The sequence below is a fragment of the Vombatus ursinus genome, unplaced genomic scaffold (assembly GCF_900497805.2).
Source record: "Vombatus ursinus unplaced genomic scaffold, bare-nosed wombat genome assembly UNPS02014774.1, whole genome shotgun sequence".
Taxonomy (NCBI): Eukaryota; Metazoa; Chordata; class Mammalia; order Diprotodontia; family Vombatidae; genus Vombatus; species Vombatus ursinus.
The window spans coordinates 17106835-17128242 of record NW_020954552.1 but is presented as its reverse complement, the minus strand read 5'-3'; the positions used below and the strand labels follow the sequence as shown (position 1 = coordinate 17128242).

The following is a 21408-nucleotide window of genomic DNA, read 5'->3' as shown; positions in this document are numbered from 1 at the left end:
CAGCTTATGCCTCCATTACTTCAGGTCCATTGATGTCTTCTGGTGATACCTTTGCACTACTCTTACTAGACCTGTTCATTATTGGGCACAATGTCTACAAGTAACTGCTGGACATGTCATATCAGCTTTTCTCAGATAGTATCATGGTGGCCGTATATTATGCTCCTTGTTGCCAGTTTCTGTGCCCTTTTCTTTAGGGCCACCACCATATATCTCAGCTCTAGTTCCTGGAGTATAATGTCTGTAATCTCTCCGTTTTGAGTATAGGCTGAGTGCTCTTTGAGTAAAGCCACCACACCTAGCTAATAAGGATCAGTAAGAGTGCACTTAACTAAGATAAAGTATTTTCTTTTGGGCCCCTATGTCTGGGCATAGAGTGCCTGTGTTTCAGATAACTATCTAAATTAGGATTAAACATTCCCAAGATCCTCTCAGGCTTAGCCAGCAAATGAATTGGAGCCAGATCAGAAGTTATGCTAAAGAGACAAGGTCATCGTTCCCTGTCTACTTAGTTTAAATTTCTGCTTATATGTGTACATAAAAGCAGAAATATATACAGATATACATATATCTTATTATATCTGTTAAACATACTAATTATAATATGTATCTGTAAGCATTAAAACTTCTTTGTTTTTGTACTGTATTTTATCCAGCATAAAGCTATTCTCTCTATGTTAAATTTTAATCTCTTGAGTGCAGAAATAGTATAATTTATTTTTACCAGGCAATCAATAAATGTTTATGGAATTATACTTGCTGAATTATTGAAATATAAAATAATGATGATTCAATTTATATGGAACTAAAAGAATTAAGCAAGTACGATTAGATTGTGAATGCATGCCAAAAATGTTTACAGATGCAAAAGAGAACAACGCAAAATAAATGAGATTTCTTGATTCTGTTACAAATGAAATGTTTGAAAATGCCATGTTTGGAACATTAGTAAAACAATATCTGAGTGACTAATAGTGTAATTTTCTCTCAAGTTATTCAGACATTCTGATTGAGAGAGAAGTGTTAATGCAGAAGTACATCCATCTAGTTCAGATCGTAGAGACAGAAAAAATTGCAGCTAACCAACTCCGACATCAGCTTGAGGATCAAGACACTGAAATTGAAAGGCTTAAATCAGAGGTATTTCCCAACCTGTCAATCAATCCCTTCTTATTGTTTCACTGTTATGCAGTCAACTCATCATTATCAGCCTGAGGATTGCCCATAAGATGTTGAAATTCAGACCCTGGCTTTTCTCTGCTACACAGAATGCTAGTGGGCTACAGCTCTCCATATGCTCTGAGTGCTAGCTAGTTTCAATGTTAGTATAAGCAAATTTTCATCAATAAGGTAAATGTGCTTCACATGCCAGTACATGTAATACATTTTGAAGCCAAATAGAATTGACTTTTGGACCGTCTGGGTTTTTGTTTTGGGTTTTTTGATTTCTTTGTTTTGCCTTTGCTTCCTTCCATCAGTGCAGATAATCAGGAGTTGACTGTAGTTTTTTTGGGTTCTGATTTACTCTTCCAAGAGCACTCTACTTGACGTTGTTTATGATTTCAGCCGAAATACAGATGGATAATCAGGAAAGAATCCAATTAGATTAAGAATCTGATTAAAGGGATCTGTCCCTCCCTGAATCCAAATGAGCACAACTTTCTGTCCTTCATATGGGCATATGAGAGAGTGTATTGGCATTGTCAATGCAACTTCTACTGAATGATTAAACAAAGAATGATTCTCCCCTTTGCCTGATAGGTAGAAGGCTCCACAGAGGGTCATTTGATATGTGAGTTTCTTATACTGTGTAGCCCTGGAAGGGGCTTACATTTTGGCAATAGATAAGAGGTTCTTTTACGTCTTACAGAGCTGGGATGGCTTAGCCACAATGCAAGCTCTGTTTCTGTTACATTTCTATGCTTCACCCTTGGTGACCTAGGAGGTCTACCCCTCTGGGGATTCTGAGAGGCATGAAAGAAGAGAAAGCTTCTCCCCTGGCCCTGGCTGGTATGTGGTTGCTATATCCCTGAATCTACGCAAGCAATTGTAGTTCAAAGATATGCACTCATCAGGCTAGCTGAACTGTTTCTGTTCAGCAATGTTAGAACTTGAATGCCTCAATATTTTGGTAGGGTTTTTCTGTTCTTTTCTTTCAGATCTTCTGCTAAAACACCCCCTTGCAAATTCTGTGGAGGGGTTTTACTTGCTGTTCTAAGTGTATCATCTCTGCTATGCAGGGCAATGATGTATGCTGATTCCAGCTGTGATGTGTGATAGCTTCTGTTGTGATAAGTTACAGTCTGTGATCACCGTGTCATTAGAGTTGATGCCATCTTGATTAAGCACCAAAATCCGATATAGCTTAAAAAAATAAACAACAAACCTGCATTTTAAAAGACTATATCTGGCACTATAATTTAAAGCAAAATTACTGTTTTCTTTCTTTGGTGCAGTAAGCTTGAATAGATACTTGTCTGACAGTGGGAGAGGAAGATATTTACATTATGAGATAAACGTGGTGCCAAACATTGTTACCCAGTATTTGCATATCCTAGCATGTTTTCAGGATACTGTATTCTAGTCTGGATTTTGATCTAACCCAAAAATTTTAAGTAGCCAGTATTTTTGTATAGTTAGATAATCACTAGAGTACATTACCAAGTCCCAGTTTTCCTCTTTATCTATCACTTAGTGAAAGAGCATCTACTTAAGTAATGATGGAAGCTTCTTGATAGTAGGGGCCCATGTCATACCTATTCATTCAGTAAACATGAAGCACCTGCTAGGAGTAAGACACTGTCCTAGGTACTTGGGATGCAAAGCATGAAAGCAATGGAAAAAGTACTGGCTTAGGAGTCAGAGAACCTGATTCTGCCACTACCTGTGTGAACTTCATTGAACAAATCACTTCATGTCCCTGGGCCTCAGTTTCCTCATCTGTAAAATGAGGGGGGTGGACTAGATGGCTTTTGAGGTCTTTTTCAGCTCTAGTTTGATGATCCTATGATACCATCAATTTTCCTTTGTATCTCCAGCATCTAGCACAGTGCCTTGCATATATTAGATGCATAATAAACATGTGTTCCATTGAATTAATTTAAATAGTTATTAGGCCATTCGATGGCCTATAAGGACTACTGGTGTCTAAATTGATGTTTATTAGTAGGTCCACATGGGTCCCAAATACATCTGGCATTGAGCTGCATATTAATATCTTTTGTTTTAAAGCTTAAATGAGGGAGCCTAACTGGGTGTTTCCATAGCACTCCATTTCTCTGATGTACACAAGACAGAAATAAATCAGAGATTTTCATGATTCCTTATCCCTCATAGAATCAGGGTGGAGTCTGAAGAACTACAATTCCTTTGGCTGATTGGGAATATTGCTAACACTTGTGTTACACCGCAGTCACCTGTTAAGAATTAGTTTTCTCACTCCCAAATGGAGTCAAATCATTCCTATGTGACCCATAAACTCTTAACCCTGAGAGGTTCTGAAGAATTTGAGGGCATGCATAAAAGAGCTAGATATGATTGGAGAGCCACGATCTAAGTATATTGCTTTAGAGATCCTTAGAGAGCATCTTGGCCAGCATTCCATTCGAAAGAATGTAGATATTTTGCCGAGCCTTTGAGGAAGAGAGGTAGGCCTTTGCCTGATGATCATTAGTCAAGCCTGTGTTCTTTTTTGTGGCCCAGCACACACACACTTCCACTTCCCTTAATCCAGTCACTTGTAGTCCAGGACGAAATCCACGCTTGTCACAGACTTTTAGATGAAATCTCATTCGTGTCGTGTCTGAGTGGTCTGCCCTTCGATGTGTAAGGAGAGATAATCCATGGTGATTGAGATAGAAGTAAACATTCTAAGATGTTGGTTTTGTTTGATTCTTAGATTATTGCTCTTAATAAAACCAAGGAACGAATGCGACCGTATCAGGGCAACCAGGAAGATGAAGATCCGGACATCAAAAAGATTAAAAAGGTAGGTGCTTGGAAGTTTGAAGCCTGAAAGAGGCTATACCAGTGAGTCAATGTGACTTCGGGATGTCGTCCTTCTCGCCCCAGGATCATAGAGGAAAGCTGCAGAGCTGTAAAGGACGTCAGAGGTCATTATATCCAAAACCCTTACTTTGTAGAAGTGAGTCCAGAGAATTGTGTCATGCAGGTAGTAGGTAGCAGAGCTGGGATTCTAACTCAGGCCCCAAGCTCCAAAGTTAGCTATTTTGCACCATAGCTGCCTCTTGCTTTTCTCCAAACAGAGCATAACCCGCATGTTCCCACGAGTAAATGCCAGCTTTACCCTTTAGATAACTTAAGATAGTGCTTCCTCTGTGGAGACGCTCCAGCTTGGTAATTAGAATCTGCCAGCTTCCAGTAATCCCCTCTCTTGAGAAACTCAGGGAGTGATGCCAAAACCTATAATGAAAAAGTAACCCTGTTGGGGTAGCTAAAACAATATTAGGTTCTAAAATCATAGAATGTTAGAGCTGGAAAACATCTTAAAAATCATCTGGCAGCCCCCAGCCTCATTTTACGTGTGAGGGAACTGAGCCCCAAAGAATCTCTCAAAGTCATGCAGTTAGCGAGTGGTAGAGTCAAGAACAAAGATGTCCTCATTCAGTCTAAGACACTTCTCTACTTTCCTTAGTCTGCTGACTTTATTTATCCTTCTCCCTGATTTTAATACTTTGTGAAGTTATTTTTAAAAAGCATTTGCTTATTATGCTTATTCTTTGGGAACACTTAGCACAGTTTTTTCCTCAAGTGTTAGCATATTGAGGATAGAAATGTTGGCTCTAATGTGGGTTTTACTGTAGATATCCAGAGAGACAGTCTCTCTATCCTCCTGTCGTCTGAAATCCCAGAAAGTTGGTGAAGAACCAGATACCACCATACTTTGTGTTTTATAATTATGTTACCTGATTTTAACTAGCCTGTTTAATAAGAGGATTTTGTGGGCAGGCATGGTGGCATACTGGGAAGGCTGAAGTTGGTGGATCACTTGAGCTTAGGAGTTCTGAACTGCAGCTGATTGGGTGGGGGTCCACACTAAGTCTGGCACCAGGAGAGTGAGCCTCTGGGAGCAGTGGGTCACCAGGCTGCCTTGGGAGGGCGTGCACTGTCTCAGGTCATAAAGGGAGGAATTCAAAACTCCCATGCCTGTCACCAGTGGGATCAGGCCCATGAGTGACCACTGCACTTCAGCTTGTTTTTTCAGGACTTCTTTTGCTTCTTTACTGATTCTTTTGTTCAAATGTTTCTAACCTCAGGCCACTGGACAAACTCTTCTTAGCTACCAGTCAATAGCATTTAAGTCAGTCATGAGTAACGTAAACTTAAATTCATGTGTTCATCATCCTCTGGGTAACACTAAAGAAAGATTATTAATAAGGATTGATCAGTTTAAACATTGATCCCTCTTTGCACTGTCTAGTTATCCTGGACTACTTGCTTTTCCTCACATATGATATGCCATCTTACATCTCTGCCTTTTCACTGGCTGTCCCTTATACCTGAAGTGCTTTTCTTCCTCACCTCCACCTCTTGGAATCCCTTATTTCTTTCAGTGCTCAGCTCAAGGTCAACCTTCTCCACAAAGCTTTTTCTTATTCCCGCAGTTGCTATGCCTTCCCTTCTAAAGCCATCTTGTATTAATTATGTATGTGTATATGTGTGTATGTATATGTGTATGTATATGTACATATACACACATAGATATTCTGTATATACTTATATTTTGTATATCTACATTGTTTCTCCAATTAAAATGCAGGCCCCTTGTGGGCAGGCACTGTTTCACTTCAGTCTTTGTGTCCCTAGCACTTAATGCTATGCTTTGCTCATTGTAGGCACTCAATTTTTAAATTAATTAATAGGCTAAAGATATATTTTATAGACTCATCATAATTTTTGACTATGTTTTATTCCAAAAATTTGAGTATAAGTTATTTTTCAAAATTCTAAATGCATTTTCCCCTAAGAACAATATTATAAAAGATCATTTTCCAGGCTAGCCTTCAAAGACCCATATAACCTCAGATGTATCTGAAATATAATAATATATGGTGTTTGCCAGAAATAATAAAATGTATTATATATTTTTATTAATAATTAATTTATTTTTAGTTTTCAACATTCATTTCCATAAGATTTTGAGTTTTAAATTTTCTTCCCTTCCCTCTTCCCTCCCCCAACACAGTGTGCAATCTGATATAGGCTCTACTTAGACATTCAGATTAAGCATATTTTCCCATTAGTCATGATGTAAAGAACAATTAGAACTAATGGGAGGAACCACAAGAATGAAGCGATAAAACAAAACAACAAAGGAAAAGGAGAGCAAATAGTATGCTTCTATCTGCATTCAGACTCCATAGTTCTTTCTCTGGATGTAGATAGCATTTTCCATCCTAAGTCTTTTGGAGTTGTCTTAGATCCTTGCATTGCTGGGAAGAGCCAAGTCTATCAAAGTCAGTCATCGCACAGCGTACCTGTTACTGTGTACAGTGTTCTCCTGGTTCTGCTCATTTCACCCAGTATCACTTCATTCAAGTCTTTCCAGGTTTTTCTGAAGTCTGCCTGCTCATCTTTTTTATAGTGCAATAGTATTCCATTATATTCATATAGTACAACTTGTTCAGCCATTCCCCAATTGATGGGCATACCCTCAATTTCCAATTCTTTGTCACCACAGGAAAAGCTGCTATAAATATTTTTGTACATGTGGGTCCTTTTCCCATTTTTATGATCTCTTTAGGATACAGACCTAGAAGTCATATTGCTGGGTCAAAGGGTATGCACAATTTTATAGCCCTTTGGGCGTAGTTCTAAATTGCTCTACAGAATGGTTGGGATCAGTTCACAACTCCACCAACAATGCATTAGTGTTCTAATTTTCCCACATCTTCTCCAGGAATTTATTATATTTTAACAAATAGGAAAAGACCTCTTATTGATTCGAGAGTTCTCTTGAAGTTAGCTATCTAGATTCTTCAAAATCAAGATAAAAATTTGTACAAAAAATTAAGAATAATTATGAAAAAAGTGTACAATTGAAACAACTTACCTTAAATAAGCAAGTATTTGAGAATAAAAAATGGAAAATGGATAACAGAAAAAACATTGATACCAAGTATTAATAATTTTATCCAGACACTTAACCAATGTAAGTTAATTGCCATAACAAGGAGACTGAGAGAGTGCCTTATTCAGCAAACATCTGACCTACTTGCCAAAGGCAACACCAGATTAGATTATAAACTTGCTTGTGGAATCTTATGAAGATGGATGATGAATGATTGTAAACAATATTATCTCCTAAAGCAGAAAGATATAGGGAGGGTAAAACCAACTTAAAGAAAATTTGACAACGTATCCAATTAAATAAAATCATCCCAAGGGCATTCAAGAATGAAAATGGAAGGAAGACTACAAAGAGAAGAAAAATGGGAAAGATTTGTAAAAATTATTTTAGCAACTATTTTCTTCATCATGGACAGCAGAACCAACACACTGTCACAGTCTTGGAGGTGCTTATAGAGGAGAAAGAAATGATACTAAAGAGAATGAAGATAGGAAAAGTTGCTATCCTAGGCCACGTCTAGAGAGGAGATCCATGCCAGAGGCAACACAATTGTGAGGGTATCGAAAAAGCAATATACAGTATCTTAAAGGGGGAAAGATACCAAATGTGTGTGTGAGGGAAACTCAGATGTTATGAATCTGAGAAAGGTGGCTGACATAACCTAAATAATTACCAACCTATATCTCTACTCTTTATACAAAATCTTCATACACAAGTTGAAGGAATCCTCAAGGAGAATATAGTAGGGAGCATGCAGCCTTTCAAAAGTGATATGCAGCAAAGGACCATGTCTTTACCATCTTATAATTAAGTAAAGATGTGGAATATAAGAATCCATTGTGCTTATTTGTTATGATTATGAAAAAAACACTTGATTTGGTGGGATAAAATGTTGTGTTACAGACGCTTTTCCAACAAGGCATCTCTGACCCATACATGAAAATCATTCAAGATTCCTTGAAACATATAATGGTGGAAATAACCTTGTTCAACAATCTTTTGATTATAAACATCAAATGAGGCATAAAATAGGGAAGATATGCATTTGTTAAAGGTATTTTGCACTGTAATAAAGATGATCCAAAATAGACTACAGGTAGAAGAGGGATTTTCTGTATATGGTGAAGTCCTCCTGATGCTCGTGTTTGCCGATGACATCTTACTGATTACATCAAGCCTCCAAACACTGCAGAATCTTCTGAAGGAGATTTGTAATGACTCAGAGGAGTTTGGTCCATTACAGCTTATGGATTTAGAACTGGAAGGAAAAGGTCATTTAGTCCAGTCCCTGAATTTTATATATGAGGAAACTGAGGACCAAAAATGGGTAAGTGAGTTGTCCAAGGTCACACAGGTAGTAAACGATAGAGGCAGGATTTGATTCTAGGTCTTCAGATTCCAAAGCTAGTACTCCTTCCATTCAACCATACTGTGGGTGAAGAATATCTGTTGCCCAGATTTCAATATGTATTTGGATGGATACCCTATTGATTTTTTCCATCAGTACATTGATCTAGTACATAACAGCATGGATAGGCAGCTAGGTGGGGCCCAAAATTGAACAGAAGGAGAGTGATCTGGATTGCTTTTGAGAAGTTGCAAAGCTTCTCTACTGACCTTAAAATTCCCATGAGAAAAAGAGTTCATTTTTTCTTTTAATACTAACATTCTCCTTCTTTTGCTCTATGGCAATAAAACATGGAATATAATTGTCTTCAAAGATCAGCCTCAGTTGTCTGCTCTGTAAAATGGGGATAATAATAATAATAATAATGCCTATGTCCCAGGGTTGTTGTGAGGCTCAAATAAGTGCTTTGGAACCTTAAAGCACTCTATAAATGCTGTCTATTGTAATTTAAATCTTACTTTGAAATTTTTGCCTTTTAATTTTTTTTTGACAATTTACTCTTATCTCATTAAATGTAAGACTTTTTTATAATTTGATTTTTGAATTAAAATTAATTTAAATGAATTTAAAAAACTTTTAAAATTGACTTTGTTATCCACTCAGTTCCAAATCCAACTTCTCTCTGCAGTTGGATTGTTTCAACCTACCAGTGTGAAGATGATTTACAGATAAGTTAGTGTCTACTTTAAAAGATGTATATACAAGGTAATGTAAATTAAACTGAAAATTTGAAATTGATAGTTACAGAAATTCCCTGTAAATTTGTTCACACATCATATAAAATTTCTAGTATGATGCTTTTTATTTTTTAAAAATTGTAGTTGATTTTTTGGAGGCATGATGATTTCTTTGCATATGTGAAAATTTATAGTGTAGTGCTAAAACCTTCAGGCAAGCAAAAGTATTATAGCACAGGAAAAGAGGGAGTTAGTTTAAATAAGAGAGAATAGAGTCCATGTGGACAAAATAATGAGAAAAAATAGAGAATGTGTTGAATCAACAGTTATGCTTAAAAAAAAGGTTCGGTAGTGGTGAGATGTTTTCGTTTTAATCTGTATTTTCAGCTTAACAAAACTGTTACTTAGATACACCATAAATCTGATTACAAAATTTGTTAAAACTTGAAATGTAACTTGAGAAATCATCTTGCATAATTCATACAGGGAAACTGTGACCAAGAGATATAAAATATCTTGCCCTAGGACAGGTCTACCTAGAATCCAGAATTCTTTGCCATATGTGACATTGCCTAGTGAATTGAGGTTATTGTTAAAATATCACTATCATCGCATGATATTTTTTCCAAAACTTGCTGTGTTAATGATTTTAGATAAGGGGAGTCTCTCTTCATTCATGAGTGAAGAATATATTAAAGGACTCATATATGCAACTAGTACGGTGATATCGTCTCCTATAGTTAGCTTAATAGTAAAATCTTTTATACTCTCTTCTTGAAATTTTAATAGATGGGAAATAAGAATAGCTCAAAAAGGATTTTGCAATGAAAGTGGGCATCAAAACAACATAAGTTAATAATAACTGACATTTATATAGCGCTTTGAGATTTGCAAGATCCTTTATTTATATTATTTTCTCCTCACAACAGTTGTGTGAGGTAAAGACTGCAGACATTATTATCCCTGTTAAGCAAATGAGGAAACTGAGGTTGACAGAGGTTAGATGACTTGCCCAGGGTGATTCAGCTAATGTCTAAGGCAGGATGCAAATCCAGTTCTCCCTTACTGCAAGTCTAGTGCTCTGACTGCTACATCACCCTGCCTCTAAGAAACATTAATTGTAGGGAGACATTGGGAACACTATCATCATCTTAAAGGGACCTAAGAGATTGGTCTAATAATTTAATTTTTCAAAGGAGAAAACACAGTTCTAGGGACATTAAGTGATTTATTTGGGGCTGCACAGCTTTTCACACTAAAATCCAGAACAAAAAAAATCTCGACTTTTAGATGAGTGTTTTATTTACTTTAATATACACACTTTAATCACAGGGTAAGTAGTCAGTTTTTATGACATATTCTTTGGTCATCACCTAGCATGTATGTGGTTTGGAGGGTTTTTGTTGATTTCTCTCTGTCTTTCTGTCTGTGTCTTTGTCACTGTCTATCTCTCTTTTTCTCTCCTCTATTCACTCCCTCTCTTTCCCTCCTGTTTCCCTCCCTCTTCTCTCTCTCTGTCACTGCTTTTCTCTGTCTCTCTGTCTCTCTCTATTTCTCTATCTCTGTCTGTCTCTGTCTCTCAGATTGTAATTTCATCAGTATGGGGAACTCTTAGTGTGGAAATTCCTGCCATCAATGCAGACCAATAGCTTATCTAACTTATAATCTTTATATGATTGTCTCTGGCACTGAGACATCAAATGACTTGCCTCTAATCACTTAAGTGCTATCCATGACTTACTCCAAGGTCAACCCTCTTTACTACCAAACCTCTCAGCATTCAGACATATGTGGGTACAATATATAAAATGTGTTAATCTCTAGTGACTTATTCCTGCTGTTAAAAAGTTCAGAAATAAATGATCACTGGCCTTCTAAACAAGTCAACCACAGGAATTCTCCAGGTCTTATGGGAATGAGGGTATCTGATCAACATAATTTCCATACTTTAAAACATTTACTTTTGCATGCAGCACAAATTATTGCCTTGCTTAACCAGTCAAAATGCTGTTAACTCATGTAGATTTATTTCTCTTTGGCTGTTCTCTTTAGGTTCAGAGCTTCATGCGAGGATGGTTATGTAGAAGAAAATGGAAAACAATTGTTCAGGATTATATCTGTTCTCCCCATGCTGAAAGTATGAGAAAGAGAAACCAGATTGTTTTCAACATGGTTGAGGCTGAATCAGAGTATGTGCATCAGTTGTATGTTCTTGTTAACTGTTTTCTACGCCCTTTAAGAATGGCTGCGAGCTCAAAGAAACCTCCAATCACCCATGATGATGTCAGCAGCATTTTCCTCAATAGGTAAGGTTTGGGATTATTTGGTTCACTTGATTATGTGAATGATAAAAATAACAATAACCACCAGTCCAATGGCCTGTTTTTAAGGTTCTTTTTTTTTTCCTCAGAAGACTAGATTCTTAAGTTCCTGTGGCCTGTTATTTTCCTTAAGATGTTAAAAGTGAATCCCGTCATCATTGCCCATTCATTTTTCTTCTTCATCATTTTCTCACATGGCTTCTGCATACTTTTAATCATCTTCACAATTTGACATTCAGCTTGTTGCTTTCATTCTTGGAGGGGTCTGGTCACCCCCAAAGCAAGAAAGGATGGGACCTTTTTCTTTTTTTCATCCTTTTTTAATTTAGTATTTTATTTTTCCTAGTTACATGTAAAAACAGTTTTAACATTGGTTTTTAAAACTTTGAGTTCCAAATTCTCTCCCTTCCTCCCTCCTCACCGCCCCCCATTGAGAAGGCAAGCAATTCAATGTAGATTATACATGTATAGTCATGCAAAACATTTCCATATTAGTTATGTTGTGAAAGAAAACATAGACAAAAAAAACTCGAGAAAAATAAAGTAAAAAAAGAGCATGCTTCAATTTGTATTCAGACACCATCACTTCTTTCTGTGGGGATGGATAACATTTTTCATCATAAGTCCTTCAGAGTTGTCTTGGATCGTTGTATTGCTGAGAATAGCTAAGTCATTCCCAGCTGATCATCTAATACATTGCTGTTACTTTATACACAATACATTTCATTTTGCATCAGCCCATGCAAGTCTTTCCGGGTTTTTCCGAGAACATCCTGCTTATCATTTCTTATAGTACAATAATATTCCATCATAATCACATACTGCAACTTGTTTAGCCATTCCTAAATTAATGGGCATCTCCTCTATTTCTAATTCTTTGCCTCCAGAAAAAAGTCGCTATAAATATTTTTGTACATATAGGTGGGACCTTTTTTTAAAGTTATATACAAAAGAATATACACATGTAGAGCCCATGCCCATTGGAGTACTTGATGCTCCTGAGAATTTCCTCAGATTTCATGGCAGAGCTGTCATTTGAATATATGCAGTAAAGAAAACAGCTGGGAACCACAACGACCACTTGGCACCTGTTGGTTTCAGAGTACTGTGTTGGGCACTGGAGGAAAAATTTAGGCAAGACCTAGCTTCTGCTTTCAGAGTGTTGACATCAATAAGACTAATCCTTATTTGTCTTTGTTTTTTTTTCTGGAACTTTTTAAAGTTAGAGTTTCAACCCAGTAACCTGGAGGCTCACACTCACATTTTCTTTGCTTTGCTTTTTTTTTTTTTTTCCTATTATGAGACCCATATTCCTCTTACCAGAAATGCACACAAGAGAGGCGAAGTTCACTTGCACAGAGTTGGAGGGAAGATTAAGGTGGGGACGATGAAGGATATCAAGAATCCTTTACAGCCTCCTCATGTCCAGGGGGCTGCAATTTGGAGAACATTGATTGAAATAATGGGCCAGGCTATTGGCTAAGACTCCCTACTACTGATGCCATCAAAACCCATGCTGCTGTAGCTCTCTGTTTCCAGGGATTCGTTTAAATTGAATTGCCTTACTTCAAGTTTGAAAGGCCAAGCTTAGTACATTGTTTAAATTCACAGTCTAGACAAGGTACACCTACATCTGAAAGGTATTGCTGAAGGCAATTTGTGAGTTAGGTCATGCTTCAATCTAGTTTTCCCCCAGAACCTGATCTCTCAGTAGAGATTTGAAGAGACACTTTCAAACTCAGAGCTGTGTGTGCTTGTTGCTTTTTTAAAATGAGTCTATCTTTCTTCGTTGTCTTTGAAATTGAAGTGTTAGGCAGGTTAATTATTTGGCATTTCCAGACAATATTATCTCACTTTTAAAATTATTCTCATTCTGATGCTTAAGCATTATGTTGTGAAATAAATATAGACTACATCTTGTTATAACAAATGCTATTATATACTTAACAGCACATATAAAAATATATAATATATGACATAAATATATATCAGTAGTAGTACCAATAATGTGTTGATAAATGTTTAATAACCAGTTCCCTGGGAAAAAAATGTACCCACGCTTTTAAGTTTAATCATGTTATTAACATTTTCTCTATCTCTGAAGTCTAGAGAGTCAATAAAGCAATAAATCAAGCCCAGATTTATAGTATTGGCAATTTCTGAGGTATAAATGCTCATTCTGAAATTTTAATTTTTTTTTAAAATTTTTAGGCAATTGGGGTTAAGGGACTTGCCCAGGGTCACACAGCTCGTAAGTGTCAGGTGTTTGGTCTGAGGCTGGATTTGAACGCAGGTCCTCCTGATTTCAGGGCCAGTGCTGTATCCACTGCGCCACCTAGCTGCCCCGATTCTGAAATTTTAATAACTGACTTTCAAGAGTCAGTTCAAGCTGGCTCCAATACACCCCTGAGTAGTTCCATTCAACAAAAATTCTGGAAAGAGCGGTAACTTTAGACAACTTCTCAGTGTTTGTTATAATGGGATTTGAGCTATTACAGATCACGTCATTCACTGAGAGAGATCCTGGTTTTCAAAAGGATCTATACTTTCTCTTACCTGTTTGGCTTCTAGAAGAGTTAACTTTTGGAATCCGACGCAGCTCAACCAAAGAGTACTCCTGTACGGTTCTTGATGTCCTTCAAACTCCCTGTGACCTCATTTTGGCTTTTTCTTGGTAAAGACGCTGGGATGGTTTGCCATTTTCTTCTCCAGCTTATTTTACAGATGAGGAAACCGAGGCAAACAGGGTGAAGTGACTTGTCCAGGGTCACATGGCTAGTAAGTATCTGAGGCCAGATTTCACCTTACAAAGATTAGTCTTCCTGACTCGAGGCCCAGCACTCCATTCATTTCACTACCTCACTGCCCCTAATGAGGAGAAAGTGAACCTGTTTTGTAGTCTGGGTACTAAACTTAGTTAACTCTTAAAAGAGCACAAATTTGTTCTTCAGTCTCTGTTTTATTGCCTTTCTATGGGCTGTATTCCTCAAAGGACATTTTTTTTTCATGTCTTTCTTTGGGATGCCAATGCTAAGTATAGTTCTTCCATATTCTCTGCTGTAGGCTTTTTTTCCCCCTCTCCTAGGCACAGCTCAATCCTACTTCAGCCAGCAGACCTATTTCTCATTATAAATGTAGAACCAGACCCTAAGAAAGAAAACTATGCTTTTTTGTTTGTTTTTTAACTTGCTAGTCATTAATTGAAATATTCTACCAATAAACAATGGGTAGATATCTCATGTATTCCCAGTAAGAAAAGAGGATGTAAAAGAGCTTCCAGTACACAAAACTTAAAAATTCCCAAACTTAAAAATCTTATACCATCACCCAATTTTAGAAGCCCAGCTCATCATTTTCCTTTATGTTTTTGAGGTATCATTTTTTAATGGAGGCTTTTATGAACCATACACCTCCTTTAGGGTCTATGTAGGGAGCCATGGAGTCAGCTCAGGAATATAGTAAGAGCATAATAGATACGTGTTTACTTGATTTATGCCCATTTAGAAGTTCTAAGCTGCCAGGGGAATAATTCAAAGGTAAACTTTCTATAGGAACTAAGCCAGTTTGCAAATCACACATTCTACCCCTTCTGTTTTTTTTTTTTAACAGTGAAACAATCATGTTCCTCCATGAAATATTTCATCAAGGACTAAAAGCAAGGATTGCCAATTGGCCTACTTTAATTTTAGGTAAGTGCTTGTTTGTGACAAAGTTTTCTATTTACCGTAAGATTTGTTTTTTAAAAAAGGACATCTGTGTTCTTCACCTAAAGTACTACTCTGTTCGCTCATTGTGGTATAGTGCTGACCCTGCATTCTCAGAGACCATGCCTGCAAAACTGAATGGAGCTCTGGCAGGTTAAACCAAGGCAGAAAGACTGTGTACTGCAGATTGTACATCTCTTGTCTGAGGGCCAGCCCGACCAGATTTGGAAAGGCTTATTCCAACCTCCATTCCTCCCCGGGAGGGTTGCCCATGAGGTTATTATTTCTTTTGACCTCCACAGTTCATAGGATCAGAGGTCATAGAGTTAAAGAAGGGAACTTAGCCATACATGTAATAAGTTGTAGAGCTGTGTTACAAGAAAATTATCTAGTAAATGGGCCAACGGGGCAGGGGAGTGAAGGGAGCCACCCTGCCTGCTGTAATTACTTGAAATTTTGAAGGTTTCTTATACAGTGGCATCTTTGTCCTTCTGTTCAGTTTATCAGACATTTCTTCAGTATGTACAGTACCTACTCTAAGACACTATGCTAGGCTTTAGGGATGTAAAGATAGATACAATCCAAGTTCCACTCTGAAGGAGCTTACAATTTAATGGGAGTGAGGGAGAGGACAAGTACACAAAGAACTGATACTAGGGGAGAATGAGGTCAGTCAGCCAATAAACATTTATTAAATGCCTGTATAGGGAGAGATTACTTTCCTCTGAGAGTCAGGAGAGGCTTTGTGGATGAAACACTTTGTGGATGAGCAGTGGATGAGTATAATCTGAGTTGGGCCTTGGAAGAAGGAGCATAGCAGTGTAGTGCAGAAAGGGATTTTAGAGGCCATCTGGTCCAGTACTCTCCTTTACATATGGAGATGCTGAGAACCAAAGGGGTTGAGTGACTTCCCCAGGGTCACACAGGTGACAGGTAAATGGCAGAGACAGTATTTGAACCCAGGTCTTCTGACTCCTGATCCAAAACTCTTTTGGATTACACGTCCCATGTAGATTACACCTCCATTACACTTCTCCAAGGAAAGGACTTTAACAAATGAGATGGTGGGGGAGTCCATTTGAAGCAGGGGAAATAGAGGACAGTGAGAGCAAAAGTAGAGGGAGAGAAAAGGGCTAGACAAAAATGGAGTATAATCCAGTTTGGAGCATGGCGTATGTGAAGGAGGGTAGAATATATGGCAGGTAGGTTGAGCTGTATTGTGGAGGGTCAAATCAAATAAACACGCATCTATTATGCTCTTACTATATTCCAGACACTGCTGCTAGGAATGCAAATATCAGGCTCAAGAAAGATAGCCCTGCCCATAAGGAGCTTACCTTCTAATGGGGAAAGATGATACATAAAAGGAAGCTAAACAATGGGGAAGTACAGAATCAAGAGTGTAAGGAAGACATGGTTGGCTTAGCCAATTTCCAATTTCCTAACAAATTCCAATTTAAGGAATTGAGGAGTATTCTGTAGTATATTAGTGTTTTGTAGTATTTGTAGTATATGTAGTATATTAGGAAGATTACTTGAGCAGTTTAAAAGGGATTAGATATTCAGTGAACTTCATTTATGATTTCATTGGTGTGGGTACTCTGTCACCACAGCTGCTCATGGCTTCCACTTAGTTCCCCTCTCCCCCACAGAGAAGAGTGAATGAGAATCAGTGCACTGTAGAAGGTCAGGGACCTGAGAGTCTTGGCAGCTGGTCAATCCGTGCTGAAAGAATTAGGGCTGAGAGAATTAAGGCAAAGAGAATATGCTTAAGATTTAGTCAGAGTAGAGGGGAGGGCAAGTGTGTCTTACTGCTGCCCTCCCCCTCTTATGCAACAATATCAGTATTTGGGGAACAATGATGAGAAGATATTAATTGGAGGTAGCCTTCTGACACTTACGGGAATCAGTCATTTAGAGGGCTTCTGATAATCTCTTCAAAACAAGTGTGTCTGGGACGCACTAAGAGAACAAGAGTACTAAGTACTTTTAGTAAGTAAAGTAGTATATTGTGCCAAAGAGGTCCTTAGGACTGTGCTGCACTAACGTAGCCTTTAAGAACACAAAGTCATCTCCATGTTACAGTAAAGTATTCGAGTAGAACTGAGTAGAGGAGATATTTAATTGATTTTGGTCCTATTTCCCTTATCATATTGTAAGACTTTTTAGGGAATAAATTATTTAGAATATGTATCTCAGAATTGCCAAGCGTTGCGCATGTGTTCTTTGGAGCATTGGATACATACTTGTTGACCCTCATGGATGAATGTTGAGTCTATGGATGAAGTATTGTGTGTTGTCACAATTTTGTAGAGATTATAATTAAATTTCTTTGGTAGGGATGAGCATCTCTGTTGAAAGACTGAGTCTAAATAGTAAAGAAGATAGTGTGGAGGAAACAATACTCGATTTGGATTCAGAAGTTGTTTGATCATTTCAGTCACGTCTGACTCTTCGTGACCCCATTTGGGGTTTTCTTGGCAAAGATACTGGAGAGGGTTGCCATTTCCTTCTTTAGCTCATTTTATAAATGAAGAAACTGAGGCGAACAGGGTTAAGTGACTTGCCCAGGGTCACACAGCAAGTAAGTGTCTGAGGCTGGATTTGAACTTGTAAAGATGGGTCTTCCTGACTTCAGGCCTGGCGCTCTGTGCACTATGGCACCACCTAGCTGCTTCTGTTCAGAAGACCTGGGTTCAAATGTCAACTCTCCTACTGACTACTTGTGTGACCTTGAGGAAGTTCCTTCTCTGCTCCAGGACTCAGTTTCTTCATCTTTAAAATGAAAAGGTGATATTAAGTGATTTCAAAGGTTCTTTCCAACTCAAAAAAATCTCTAAATCCTATGATCTGTAATCTTCATCAGCTAGGCTAAGCACATTTCCCTAATATTAAGCCTCCAAGTGAGAGTTTCTTCACTTGAAATCTATGAACATGCATTTTGAATGTTTTGATCATTGTATTTCATCATAATTGGTTTCTTTTGCAATCCTATGCATTTAAAAATATCATTCCTAGAAAGGGTCCATCAGCTCCATTAGACTGCCAAAAGGTCTGTAATAATAGTAATAATGATGATGATAACAATAATGGTTAGCATTTATATAGGACTTTAAGTTTTGTAAAGCACTTTATAAATATTATCTAATTTTATCCCCACAACAACCTTGGGAAATAGTTGCTGTTATTATCTCTATTTTATAGATGTTGAAACTGAGACTGTGGGAGATTAAATTAGTAGCCTAAGGTCACATAGCTATTAGATGTCTGAACCCAGATTTGAACTCAGGTCTTCCTGACTTCAGGTCCAACACTCTTACCACTATGGCATCTAGCTGCCTCATGATATGCCGTGACATAAAAAAGGTTGAAAATATTTTCATTGAGGCAGAGTCTAGGCATTAAAGCCACTTCTGTGATTTCTTCTCTTTCTCCCTCTCTTTCACCACTTTCCAACCAACAGTCTAGAACAGTGCTAAAAGTATAGTTATCCTTCAGAATGCTGCCATATCCTTGGCTTCTCTTCGGCTGAATCAATCCTGCTCTGTGGACATTTGGAGCATTAATCTTTCTGTGCTTTGCTAAATCTGAGATGATTATTTTTCCTTAGCTGGAGTCTTGTGCCCACTGTCTATGCCTGGGTGAATGTGTCCATGGAGTCATCAATTAAATATTTGCTAAGGGTTAACTCTAGCCCACCCCTGTGTCTAAGGCTCATTTAATCATAGACTTATGACTCAAAGGAACTTAAAAGAGCATCTGTTGTGGGGTTACAAACAAATTGAAAAAGGTGTTAAGACATGGTCCTTGACGCTAAAGAGTTAACATTATTGAAGAAGTTTTTTGCTAAAATGACATATTTTCTGATTTTTTTCAGCTGATCTATTTGATATTCTACTACCAATGCTTAATATTTATCAAGAATTTGTCCGCAATCATCAATACAGTCTTCAAGTGCTAGCCAATTGTAAGCAAAACAGAGATTTTGACAAACTCTTGAAACAGTATGAGGCCAACCCTGCCTGTGAAGGGAGAATGCTAGAAACTTTTCTGACTTATCCCATGTTTCAGGTAAGTTATTCAGTAGACATTTTTTTATAACTCACTGAGGGTAACCTCAAAGTCAGAAACAAAATAAAGATGGTCACTCATGAGGAGTTGTTAAATCTGCAGGTCAGGGGCAGCTAGATGGCACAGTGGATAGAGCACTGGTTCTGGAGTCAGGAGGACCTGAGTTCAAATCTGGCCTCAAATGCACAACACTCACTAGCTGTGTGACTCTGGACAAGTCACTTAACTCCAATTGCCTCACAAACAAACAAAGAAAAAAACTTTAAATCTACAGGTCAGACAAAGTGTTAGTCCTCACTCAGTGCCAGAATTCAGAATACAGGTGCATCCTAACCTTCAGAAAACCTAATATATAAAAATTTTAATTTGAAAAATGGCTAAATAATATAATAATAATAGCTAGTATTCATATGTACTTTAAGGTTTGCAAAGTGCTTTATATAGGTTAACTCATTTGATAAATGAGTGATATTTGCATTGTGAGAGAATTTTTACTTTATCAAAGAATTAAACAGACTTTCTTTAAATAGCTCACCTTAATGTAATTTTTAAAATTTGATTTGTTTCACATGAATTATATTTCTACGTGAATTGAAATGAATTATGATATATATGTGAACACATACCCACACCCACATATCAATTATTGTAAAATGGGGGTATATCTAACTAGGGAAATGGGCCGCAGAGGCTGCATAACCATTGGGAGATCCCTTTATGCTCTTATTTGCTCTTTCTGGGAAGACCTGATTTTCCCTGAACTGTCTCTGGAATGGTAATGGGACATCTGGGAAGAGCAGTACAAAAGTTACCGTAGCAGCCACAGATAAGATGACACTGGAATGGTCCTGCAGCTGATGGTGACTGATGAGATCTGTTTTTTCACAGGCACTCTCTGTGGCTGAAGGATCACTTACTTCCTAGCACAGTGACCTCAGCCATTAAGGCCCATTATAGCTCCTGCCCTCCAGTCTCCAATTCAACTCTCAGATACTCTCTGCTGCATTCTGAGAAGGCCGAAATATGACTTGGATTTCCTGGTCTTCTGAGGAGTGTGGTTGACCCTGTTCTTTTGGAAGGGCAGTGAAGCTTTCCCATTGTGGTGTTCATGGCTGCTTTGGGCTAGGCCTAAAAGTTATCACATGGCAAAACAATTTCATGAATCGTCTATACCAAGGGTAGGGAACCTTTGACCTCAAGTCCACGTGTCCCTCTAGTTCCTCAAGTGCGACCCTTTGACTGAATCCAAACTTCACAGAACAAATTCCCTTAATAAAAGGATTTGTTCTGTAAAACTTAGACTTTAGTCAACAGCCCGCACCCAATACTATGGTAACTGCAATGTTGGCTGTTTGATCATCTCTAACAAGCAGCCATCTCCTATATTGCCAAATGGTTTTGTAGTTTCAGAAAGAAACAGTGATTTGAATCCTGATTATTTCCCTTAAAGCATAAAGTCTGCATCTTTGTGGGAACCTTGGGAAAGCTTAGAGCCCAGTTTCCTATCCCAGAGACAAACTGTGCTGGAAAATCAAATGAATGCATGTGAAAACCACTTTAGTACCATGAAACTTTGTTTTAATGGTGGCTTCCCACTCCCACCCCCCCTCCCCCTTTTGTGGCACTGAATTTTTTGAATTCTGCCTTTGTTGGAAAACTGCAAAAACAATTCAAGTTAACATTATAATTTTGTATGCTCTAAGGACTTAGAGTAAAATAAACTTAAAAATCAAAACATTGTTTATATTTATCAAGGATGGTAACTATAGGTCTTATCTCATTGGGGGCACACTTTCTGGGGAAAAAAAGCAACAACCCACATTTGAATATAAATTGCATGCCCCAGAGTTTTTAAGATTTTGTGTATCATAAACCTGAAAACATATCCTTGAAGAAATATCAATGTGTAAGAAATCTGAATTGTTTCTGTTGAATTTTATTGGAATTCTCCAAAACGAAACCTAACAATTAGCATTAGGTTTTCCCAACAGAACAAAGCTCTGTGTATTTATCTAATTATTTTGCAGTTTAATCTATCTGAGATTGCATTTGGGCCTTTAGCGATTAGATTTAGGTAATAATGAAACCCCTCTGTCTGCACAGATCTCTCCAAATAATGTGAATGTGCAAAGGCAGA

At 37.7% G+C, this 21408-nt stretch overlaps 1 protein-coding gene across 3 annotated transcripts in view; it reads left to right on the top strand.

Moving 5' to 3' along the window:
- Positions 1-21408, top strand: part of RASGRF2 (Ras protein specific guanine nucleotide releasing factor 2) — a 318717-nt gene that overhangs the window by 115205 nt on the left and 182104 nt on the right. For all 3 annotated transcript variants that reach the window (XM_027864223.1, XM_027864221.1, XM_027864220.1), the window contains exons 3-7: positions 993-1140; positions 3899-3988; positions 11228-11481; positions 15106-15185; positions 19078-19271. In XM_027864223.1, the coding sequence (XP_027720024.1) occupies positions 993-1140; positions 3899-3988; positions 11228-11481; positions 15106-15185; positions 19078-19271 (766 nt within the window). The remainder of the gene's footprint in view (positions 1-992; positions 1141-3898; positions 3989-11227; positions 11482-15105; positions 15186-19077; positions 19272-21408) is intronic.